The sequence below is a fragment of the Primulina huaijiensis genome, chromosome 12, assembly GCF_012295235.1.
Source record: "Primulina huaijiensis isolate GDHJ02 chromosome 12, ASM1229523v2, whole genome shotgun sequence".
In the NCBI taxonomy this organism is placed as follows: Eukaryota; Viridiplantae; Streptophyta; class Magnoliopsida; order Lamiales; family Gesneriaceae; genus Primulina; species Primulina huaijiensis.
In genome coordinates, this window is record NC_133317.1 from 2,107,408 (window position 1) to 2,119,135 (window position 11,728).

The window sequence follows — 11,728 nt, forward strand, 5'->3', positions numbered from 1 at the left end:
CAGAATTCGCCCAAGAAAAACAGGAAACTGATAAGAATATGATAATTTTCACTGAACAATTACTACTGTTGTCATTTTCCACTATTCTAAAAAAGATTTGAGTACCTTAGCTATAGCAAAGACATTACAACTTAGCTAAACTTTGATGAGTCACATCTCTTTTACTTTTTATCTTTACCAACCATTTATTATCAATGAATCAACAAACAAACAATAGCAGTCTATATCTTTCCTCTTATGTGCTAAAAGAACGGAACCAGAATCTTTGTTTGGCTCTTGAAGCGCCTTGCCTGGATAAATGGCGTTCCTTACAAGACTCGAGAATGAAGGGTTCAAGGTTCTTACAGGATTCCCTGCGACAACTGTTCCACCATTCAAGTGCCTCTTTTTTCACTTCTCTTCAACCGGATGATCATTTGTTTTCTCATGTTCGGTGCTTGAACTCTGTCCCTCGTTTGATGTTCTTCCATCATTGGGTTCCTCAACGCTCGTTGACTTTGCCTGTTGCATTTGTGTTACAGAAAGTGGTCAGTATCGGAATTGGTAGCTATTTATATAGTTCGTACACAATCATCCCAAGAAAAAATTCCAGAGACTGTCACGGTTCCGTCACTTGGAAAAGAAAACGATGAGACTAGATTAGAATAATGACCATTGACCCGTAAAGTTTGGTGTCATTTATATATAGACACACCAAAAGACTTGAATAATTACAATGACACGCGACAATTTTCCTGTGACCTACATTAACGTGTCGTAAAATGGCAGGTTTTACCAAAATATTCAAATCTCCATCTCTCTGTGTGTGTATTTTTTAGCTGGGCACCCGAAGGTTCGAGGGTCTGTGCCTATAACCTCGTCTTTCTGGCAGTTCCTTCTTCTAAACATTTTACAAAAAGATGCAAGATTTTTTATATCCCATATGAATGTTGTTACAATTGTCATTGATATATTAAATTAATAAATAGCACAACCCTACGAGAGGTGTAAATGTGATTAGGTCAAAGTTCAGAGTATTAAAAGCTAGCATAGCGTAGTCACAGGAACATATATAGTTGAATACTAATGAAACCTAATAGACTACGGAAGCAACCCAGATAGGTAACAAGCACCAGACAATCAACCAATAAAAAGACCATGGACTAAATATATCATATTAAACATCGAAAGAGAAGTGAAAGCATTAACTGACCTTGTTCCTCTCGCGCCATCCTAGCCCAAATGGTCTAGATAGTAAGCCTGTCTTTCTTGCCTGAATTTCTTGAGAAGGATCTTGCTTACTTCGAAGGACAGAAGAATCTTGCTGTGTAGATCTGAAAAAATTACACACATCAGCGATAAACAGAATTCTTTTAACGAAACAGGGCACCGAAACTTTGGAAAGACAGAAAAAAGATGGCTGGAAAAGCATGCTGCATACATACAAAACAAGTTCGTTTTTGTAGTTGCAAATGGTTATAATTGACAGAAAATTATATTCAGGAAACTAGTGAGATACCGTGGAGAAGGTTGCGCTTTGGTTTGCCCAGACTGGTACTGTAAAGTTGCCTCAAGCATGGACTCTGCCATAACGGCTCTCTTTTCCATCTCCGCAAGAGCACCAGTTGCTTCTTCATATTTTTCCTACACATGGTCATATCAATACCTTTAAATTAAACATAAAGCAAATTATGGCAAAGCAACAACTAATTTTGAAACAAGTCACCGTATCAATGAAAGTTTGAAAAAAATTCATTACAAAACAAATTATAAGAGGTCTCAAGGAAATATCTTTTAAAATTATTATCAGGTTTTGTTTCACATATTTTCAAAAATGAATGCTTAGAACAATACATCACAAGTATGCAAAGTTGCAAACAATCTCAAAGGAGGTAAAAACCTGAAGCACTTGAGAGGCATATCTCTGGGCAGCAGCGTCTTGTTCAGCAAATCTTCGAGCATCCTCAGTCACCTTCTGTTCTTGTTCTACCCTCATTAAGATCTTTAGAAAAATCCAAAGATTTAACCACCATGACTAACAAGCAATTATAAGATAAATAATAAGTAACATTTTCTTCACTGAATCTTATAGCAATATTATTACCTGAAGCATGGCCTTTTCCTGTTCCTGCTTACCATCATAGGCCTGCCGAAGCTCAGAGAGCTCTCGCTCCAATTGTTCAACCTAAATTTGTTAAGCCAAAATCGAAAAGTCATAATTTCGCTTGGCTAATTCATCGCAACTTCAAAGGTAAAGACACCAATCTAACATAAATCACTGGTTAAGTTTTAAAAGACTGCTGATCTTACCCACTCCAGAGACCACCAAGTACCAAGTTTCATATCTAGTTTTTGTACATCTTTGATACACATTAACCATGTTGCTACTTACTTCCAAGAACCAAGACAATCACTCACCAATTTGCCAAAAGTGAAACAATCCTCTCAATAGATTAGTCCAATCGCAAGTACCTCTATATTCTATAAGGTAGAAAACAAGTAAAGATACCACCACTCAAGTATTTGCGTCAGAAATCAGGCCAAATTCTAAAATAAAGCATATGCAAGATTCATAAATCAAGAAGGAAAAAAACTATCATCTATAAGACTTACATATACAGACAATACTCTAAAATAGAGGCATGTTTCACAAAACTTCACCATGCAAATACCCTATTGTCTCATCAATTATACAGTGTTTATATAAATTATATGTCATCAGTGGCTCCAGGAATACGACTGAAATCAAGATTTCCACCAGTTAGCAAAGAAATAAATTCACAAGGAGAAGAACGAGAAAAATATCCATCAAAAGAAAAAAAAAACTAATAAAGTAAAGTTGGAAGGTGAGGGTTATCAACAGCTTGCATCCTATAGATCACGCTTCAAAGCATATACACAAGCACAGGATATGAGTTCATGGAGATTCACACACCCTAGCACTTAATTGTCGCCGATTATCCTGCTTAACCATCTCCATCAATGCAGTTTCGAGTTCTTCGGCTCTGTACAACAAATACAATGGTGTAAAACTTAAAAAGTAAGAAGTGTAATTCAATCAGAAATGTGCAACTCATTTAGCATATATTTCAACAAAGAAAGTAATTATATCACTGATCAACGGGAAAATTGATACTCTGGCCATAATCAAATTATGTTCAGACATTTAATTTGGAAGTGTTCTTTTCCAAAAAGATTTGAAAAAACTGTTCACATTCCAAAATTTTAAGCTATCAGATAATTTCTATATAAGCTATTTAAGATTTAGAAGCGGGTCTTCATAGATAGATGACAAAATGTAGAGGTTGACTCAACAAATGGATGGTGGTTAGAGTGCCAACTTGTAAGCATCAAATGATACGCAATTTGGGATTTCATTGTTATAAGAGCGATAGAATAACTAAATAATATGATAACCTACAAGTTATCTCCGCTATAGCTTATAATAAGTACAGAATGAAAACAATGAGATGAATACTGCCTTCAGCACAAGTAAATGAAGCTCGATAGAACAGGCGTGCGTTCACCTGAGTTCAGCAGATTGTTTTTCTTCCAGAAGCTTGCACAATTCAACCTTAAGCCATACTACCTGTGCAGAGAAGATTTAAAAAATTGAAAATGTTTCAATAAGATAATTGTGACTGTGACTTAAAAGTGAGGATCAACACTGTATAACAAGTCATCCGCACAGAGTACTGCACATAAGGAAAAACAACTTTTTTAAGGTCCAAAATATTTCTTGTGAACAAGAAAGAGAGGAGCAATATGGATCAAGTTTTAAGGTTTTCATGGTGTATAAAGACCTTTTCTGAAGTGTGTTTTTATTGATTTCTAAGAAATCGACACAAAATTGAAAATAAAAACAACTGATAGGATTATAAAAAAATTTCCATAAAAAATATTTATATTCAATCCTCATATTTGTATTGGATGATGCAGGAACAACCAACATAGTCAAGGTAAAGGAAACTTTAAAAATTCTGTGGTCATGCAAAGGGTATAAACTCGTTATGTGATATTATATGCTTGCAAAATATATCTACCTGATCTTGAATATCCTTGACAGAATCAGTCACCTCGTTCCCATTTAAACTCATATACAACCCATTCACATTGTCAGAAGAAGAATCCAGGCAAGACTCGCCGCCATTTGTTTGTACATCGGTTTGTCCTGGTTTACCAGCACCAACCATCATTGAACCAGGATCTTGTTTGAAACTGTACAATTTTGAAGCCAGGCCCTGGGAATCCTTCCAAATTCGAAACCCTTTCGATCTTTCTTCTAATACAGCCTTGACAACTGGCCGATATTTATTTCTCAGGTCCTGTAATCTTGTCTCATTAACATTATGGTAACCCATGCAAGCCGTCAAGACAAGTTGACTGCTATCAAATGTGGAGCCAGCTAATGACTGAAGAAGAGTAACAGCATCTCCAGCATCCTTGGTTGTAACTAATGCAGGTCCTGCAGAAAACTGAACAAAGGTGAGTTTGATCCTGCAAAATGGTCACCATAAGTTTGTACACGTAAGACACAAAAAAAGTTCACATGTCACTATATACATACTAATAATTGAGCACGCACATTGGGTTTCATGCATTACATATATCCATCACATCATATGATTTATTGATTAAATACTAAAATTTATACTACTAATCAGAGAGAGGGTGTATTTTACAAAGTTTAATGTCTATATATATAAATAATAGTTACAATAAATAGTTATTTTATGAATAAAGAAGTAAACAAAAAGACCAAGGCAGCTACTGTACATAGAGATATCACACGCAGATGACAGAATTTCGGGAAATGTATCAAAATGGTTAAATAAAGAATGTCATGACCCATTACCATATAATTCCATTAAAGAAAGTGCGGTTCGAAAGAGCATTACACGATTTCCTTGAAATAGAAGCACGTCCCAGACCCGAAGAACTGAAAGCAGATAAAATACATCAGATCTAAAGCTTTTTCGTAAGAAGTCAATTGCTTTAAAGCTAATAAGGAGAAAGGGCGGGGAGTTCATATATTTGTGATACCACTAATTATAACAGCATGAAGAGTCAATAGAATCTAAACTGCCAAAATGCTATTTATATCAACTTTTGAATGTTCGAGACAAAGAACCAGACCACTTTCCCATGGAAGCATGTTAATAAATATTGAGAGAAACCACGGCCCAACCACCCATGCCACCTGCACTCCCAAGTAATCTAGATGGTTTACTGCAGCAGATATAAGATTAATGAGGACCAGAAAGATATGATTATGTTAAAATCTGATTCGGATAGCTGTGAACAACAAATCATTAAATAGGAACAAACCCAATTTTGGAAATTTTTCTCGAACCAACTCCTCAAGAACAAGTTGGTCAACCTGCCAAAAGGCGATGCAACAGAAGAAATCTTAAAAAATCATTTCTAAATCTATAGAAAGAACTCCTAATCAAAAACAAAAAACAAGTACCTGAGCCTCGATCATTTCTTCTGAATAATACCCATGAAAATAGTCATCTAGAATTCCCATTAAAGTCCTGAAAATCAAGGAACTTTTTTAGTTCTGAATAGTTGACCACATGTTCGTGACGAACACCAACAATGTATAAAATATGTAATTAAGTTCATCTATTAGATGGTAAAATGCAGGTTGATGTGCAAGCTGAGAGTCTTTGCATGGTCAGGTCCTCTTAGAAATAAAAGCAAAAATACCAAGCAAATAAAAGCGAACCATAATTGAAACCAACCAAAATGCATTTTCCTCTGGCATCAGAAGCAATAACAAGCCAGCAAAGAAATTCATGGCCTGTATAAATTGGAAAAACATCAGCAATGCCATAAAGCAAGAGATATTTTGTGAGAATGATTCACAACCTCAAACTGAAAATTGAATCAAATATTTAATATGCAAAAGATTCTTTTTTTTAAAAAAAAGCTCATGAAATAAAAGCATGAATTTTCAGCATGAAACTATCTTGCAGCGTTAGGAATGTGAATAGCCTCCACTTAAAAATCAATTTAAAAGAAAATAGAGTAACCATCAATAACAACACAGAAACCGAAACACCGACAAGACTCTTCAATGCTTCATCAATGGCAAAAAATGAGTTGAGAAAAATCAAACAATCATCTCATGAAAGATCCCGAGGGGATTTTTTCCCAAGTATAATGAGATGCTTGCAAATGAACAAAATGACACTTGCAAGCATAAAACAAAGTGAAATGCTGATGGAGTTGATCAGAAAAGCACAAGTAGCAAATAAACGCTCAGAAATACAATTGTGGTCCTTAAAATGAGATATTAATGCCCAAATCAAATCAAGAGCCACATTTGTGAATTTAAAACATATAAACATCTTACTACATCTTTCATTGGCCTAAAGCCAAGTCCCAACCCCCACCTTTATTAACAGCCCCAGAACCAACTCACCTCCGATAATTCACTACTAAAAATAGAACAAAAAGAACCACCTTTATTAACAGCCCCAGAACCAACTCACCTCCACTCCATGGGATACTAAGTTATGCCTATCATATCTACAACGACTAACAGTTATTTTAGCACCCATCGGTAATTTTCGTGGGCCTGACATGTTACAGATCATCAAAATCTTTCTGACATAAATACCTGGCAGTATCCCACAGAGGGATTATGCCGAGCATATGCTGTCAATAAACGCCTTAAAGCATTTCTACCATCCTCATCCAAAGCAGGATGTCCAGGAAATGTTCGAGGCAAATCCTGCATTTCAAGTGAAACAAGGTTTCCTCGTGGAAGTGAAAATTTAAGCAATTAGAAGTACTAGTACATCAACTTCACAAGTTCAGAATAAAGAACCTTCTCAATCTGCCCTTTCCATTTTTCTGTCACACCTCCACGCTCTAGCCCATGATTCTTGTCCTGGGGAACCTTATGTTTGCTTTCTACATTAGTATCTGAAGCAAGTAAATTGCTATAGTATCTCTCAATTCGACGTTTTCTAACACCAACAAAGGCCTGCCACAACTGTAAGTCGAAGCGAAAGAGTGAGTAAAACAATGCTTGAGGAAAAGGCAAAATATAAATCAATAATGTTCGCTAAACCTCTCCCCTAAGTGCCATCGGGACTCCTCCCTGAACAAGACATTCTAGTTCTTCCTTCCAAGGGGGTAGAGATTCGGAATAAGTTTCATTGCCAGTAGAACCAGTTGCAGGGGAATGAGTACTGTCACAAGATGGGACGTCTTGAACAGGATCTGACTCTGATCTCTCCAAATCATAAAACTCTTCATCAGAATCATCTTCAGATGCTCCTTTTACAGGCCTAGCTTCTTCGATTGCATGGAGTAGCTTGCCATCAACAGAAGCTAGTTCATTTTTTACCGAATTGATTTTTGCTGTTACACGACAACTCATCATGTCCTCTATGGCTCGAAGAGATGGTCTGATCACTGTCCATATTTGGATATGATGAACTTTTGTCTCTGTAGTAGACGGAATTTTCTTGTTTTCTTCGATAAAGCTATCAGAATTAGGGTTCTTGCTATCGGAGTCATCATTCATTACCTTGGTTGATTCAACATTGGAATTTATGGCATTATCTTTGTCAGAGAGAGTCCTACCCAACAGAACTGACCCTGCTTGCCTTTCCAAGAAGTCCTCCCACCTGTCTGATCTCTCCTCCTCCTCTTCCTAAAAACACGCCAAATTGAAAAGACAAACTTTCCTTTATTAATTAGTGTAAGCAAAAAGAGTATGTCAACTTTGATAATTTTTTTAAAAAATTAACTAAAAAGACACTGAGTTTCAGAAGATTAAGTTTGCTCCGAGGAGGCAAAACCTTGTATATATTAGCATACTCCCGGTATCTTTGCAGATGTTGAGGTCTAACTGCAAACCCATATGCATCCCTGCAAAAATTTGAGGAACTTGAACGTAAGTAATAGTTCTCTATGATACACGGCAGTGACTTGAAACTTTCTTCTAGGCTTTTTTTATAAACACAAAACAAAGTAAAAGCGAGATTTTAGAAAAAGCTCTGATCTAGATATTAGCTGCATTGTTTTTTCAGTAACATAAAATTTCCTTTCTTTAAAAAATAAGAATTCACGTCTATTTTCTCATCGTTATCGGATCAAGCATAAAATTCGGGGGGGGAAAATTACTATCGCGAACATAATGACATACGTTTACACATCTAGAATCAAGTAAAAAATAGTTTTACTATTCCGCAGACCTGCAGTCAGCCTCAGAAGACCTCTGACTCAGGTTAAATAGAAACATTTCTCGCTGCAAAAGGTAGTTAGCATATCATTCTCATGTCCTCACCACCGCAGTTCAACACTCACCTCGAGTTTCTATTTCCGAAGTGCCCCTTGATTTAATTTAAACCCAAAAAAAAAAAATAGTAGAAGGTATTTACTTCCTTTAAAATATCAACTATTTAAATAAATAAATTTCTTGAATTCAGTAAAATCAAACCATCGAATTCTTATCTGTTTTCAAGAAAACAGAGCAAATTCACTCTCATTTCGAATGTACCTATAAATTCACAATTTGTCGGTATAACCTGAAGTAAAAGACAAACAGTTTCCCCAGAATTTTTCTCATTTTAAATTCCTTTCAAATTAACGTAAACTGATCCAGAGTAATATAAATTGGAAAAACTGGATATAATTAGAAGATATAGAAAGATCAAAATTTGTTTAATGATGTCTGAATAATACGAAGCGAGTCTACAATGTAGAGCGACAGATCACAGAAAAACCAATTCAAAAACTCCGAAAACAACAATCAAGAAAATGGACACGTGGAGTGATGAAAACAAGGTAGCGCGTTGCCAATTCTATACCTTTTGTAATCAAAAGAAATGGCAGGATTCGGATTCAATACAACTCCCGCCGCCGCCACCCCTTTAGCCTTCATAATCGGAAACAAAATCCAACCCAACTACCAAAGATCTCTCCTTTCTTCAATGGGACTTAAATTTATAACCAGATTTGATCTATTCAACACTGTTCCTTAAACTTCTGCACCGGGAAAAACTGTAAAGTGAGTAAATTTGAAATGGGTCTTCATGCTTTCTTGTTTTCTTGATACAGTCAGCGTCACCGAGTTGGCCTTGACACTAGTGTGGGAGTTGGGGGGACTTAATCATCACATGGAAACTGCGACTTTGGCGTCATAATGACATGTGAGAGAGCACGGAGTTCGAATACAATTTTGCTGCAAGTTGCAGTGCAAAATTACAGAGAAAATCATCGATTTTAACAAATTAAATAATAAAATTTGATATTTTTCATAATTTATCAATGTGAATAGTGCGAAAATGTAAATTCAATTTTGAAGGAGTGAAATTTAAATTTAAGATCCACAAAGTTTTCTTTTTGTTTCCTTTTTAAATATAAAGATTTTTTACGGGAAAATATTGATGGAGACATACCACTGTGCATACGATAAGATATATTTTATGCGTAGTTAAAGGTTTAAATATATTCTAAATATAATTAGATATTTTTGGAAAGTGGTTTAATATTTGAATTAAAAATAATAATAATGTTTTTATACGTAATAATGTGCTTTTGAAGAAGAAAATAAAATGATAGCCTTTAAAAAATTATAATATTTTTTAGACGTGAAAAAGAATACAATCTAAACATCTTGTAATTGGAAGAATAATAACATGGCAAAAACTTGTGTGAGACGATCTCACGGGTCGTATTTTGTGAGATGGATATCTTATTTGGGTCATCTATGAAAAAATATTATTTTTTATGCTAAGAGTATTATTTTTTATTGTGAATATCGATAGGATGACCGATCTCACAGATAAAGATTCGTGAGACCGTCTCACAACAGACATACTCTAATAACATTTTGAAAAAAACACTTTGATTTTGTTTTCATCATGTCTACTTTGTTTCGGATTGTGACTAATTATAGATTTATTATAGTATCTATCCAAATTGGCATGAGTGCCAACTTTTTATATTAAATAAATAAATAATAATTCTCAATAAATTAAAAATTATTTTCTTTATTTATACATACAATTGACAAAAAATGTTAATTACCCGTAATTTTTATGGATAAAATATAGGGGAAGTTGGTGAAAAATCTCTAATCAAAATATTTCTTTGGGTTCACTCCCTACCCACAAAATTGTGGTACTATGTCATACAAAATGTGGTACACTTCATGTGGAAATGTGATATACTTCATGCAAAATGTGGTACTAAAAAAGTTCCCAGGGACTGGACACAAAAAAAATCGACGGCTGGAGACTAAAGGCCAATTTCCCGTAAAATATATTCCAAAAATTTTATTAGTGTACGTATTAACTAAAAGGGAAAGTACTCGAAGATTCAAAATATCATATAAGTTTGGTCATTTTATGTTTTGATAACGACGTCAACGTTAAAAAAAAAAATTCAAAAATCAAAACATTGCCTAATTTATAACATTAAAATTCAAAATTAAATACTTATATGATCAAAACACAAAATAGACAAACTTACAAAAACATTTTGGTTATAATATATTAAAGTAAATAACAAAAATTTAAATTCATCTATAAAATAAAATTATTTGTTTCCAGTACCTGATAAATAAGATTAAACTAATAGATAATTTAATCTTGTGAAAATAATTTTAAGTTGAGAATATTTTTTTTAATATTGTGGCGGGCTCTAGTTGGCCCATGAGTTGAGATAATGTATTTATTTTATCACAAAAACACTTGTGAGACGGTCTCATGGATCAATTTCGTGTATCGAATCTCTTATTTGGGTAATCCATGAAAAATTATTAATTTTTATGGTCAGAGTATTACTTTTTATTGTGAATATCGNATTGGGCTGGTCGAGGACTTCTCAATCTAACAAGAGTGCGGCGGCCCACGGGTTGGCCCGGCAGGAGGCGGGTTTTTGAGAGATTAGTTGTTTTGAAGAGACTGGTGCAAATGTTTATCCAAAAGAAGGTAGTGTTCTTTTCCCCCAAACTTGTGTCAACGACAGATTTTGGATCAGAAATATGCATCTATGGCCGTCTCTGAGGCTACGGGACTCATTCAGCAGCGGTTATCTGAAGAAGCTGGAGCTGAATCTTCATCGAAGGAATGCCGAAAAGCAGCGATCCGAAACCAGCGGTGATGGCAGGAATCAGCAGAAGCTTCTGGATGACGACCTAAATTCAAAGGGTGGAGGATTTATCTTGCTCTGCAGAGAAATTTTCATGATTCTCTCCTGCTGTTATTGTTGCTTTTGCTGTGGAGGTGACTGCTAACTGCTAATTCTCACTTTTATTTATTTTCCCAATTGTGCCTTTCATTCAACTTGTACTTGAAAATTTTGGAACAAAGTTCCGATCCATCTTCGGAAATCATGAAAATACCAGATTGCCAACCCAAGTTTTTTAAAATTTTGATTATGATTTCAGATAATTTGGGCGTCTAAATCAGTTCCCAACTCCGATACATGAATAAATCCGTCAATAAAATAATCGAAAAAAATAGTATATTAGCAGTGTGCATTTGATTTGATAGAGCCCAAACTCAGCTGTAATTATTTTATTCTCCTAATTAATTCAGCTTGCATCGAGGAAGAAAGCAACTGAAGCCGGTACTGAATGATCTTCCATGGAATTTGCTGACAAGACCCAGGAATCTCCTTCTATCAGTCGTTACGTGTGATTAATTGTAAACCTTGTATAGATTGACGTCCCAACCTCGATTTCACTTGGGCATATGGCCTATGTACCTCTTGTAATATA

General features: G+C 35.0%; 1 protein-coding gene across 1 annotated transcript; it reads right to left on the bottom strand.

Moving 5' to 3' along the window:
* Nucleotides 1-114: 114 nt before the first annotated feature.
* On the bottom strand, nucleotides 115-9,171 carry LOC140990053 (uncharacterized). The gene is made up of 18 exons (XM_073459638.1): nucleotides 8,811-9,171; nucleotides 7,800-7,869; nucleotides 7,064-7,651; nucleotides 6,818-6,985; nucleotides 6,608-6,721; nucleotides 5,727-5,785; nucleotides 5,450-5,516; nucleotides 5,308-5,359; nucleotides 5,116-5,208; nucleotides 4,835-4,918; nucleotides 4,023-4,444; nucleotides 3,507-3,568; nucleotides 2,915-2,984; nucleotides 2,084-2,164; nucleotides 1,880-1,981; nucleotides 1,499-1,623; nucleotides 1,193-1,313; nucleotides 115-501 (listed from the first exon to the last, which is right to left on the bottom strand). Exons 1-18 carry the CDS (start codon nucleotides 8,882-8,884, stop codon nucleotides 391-393), a joined length of 2,463 nt encoding a protein of 820 aa, XP_073315739.1. The 5' UTR covers nucleotides 8,885-9,171; the 3' UTR covers nucleotides 115-390.
* Nucleotides 9,172-11,728: the final 2,557 nt, after the last annotated feature.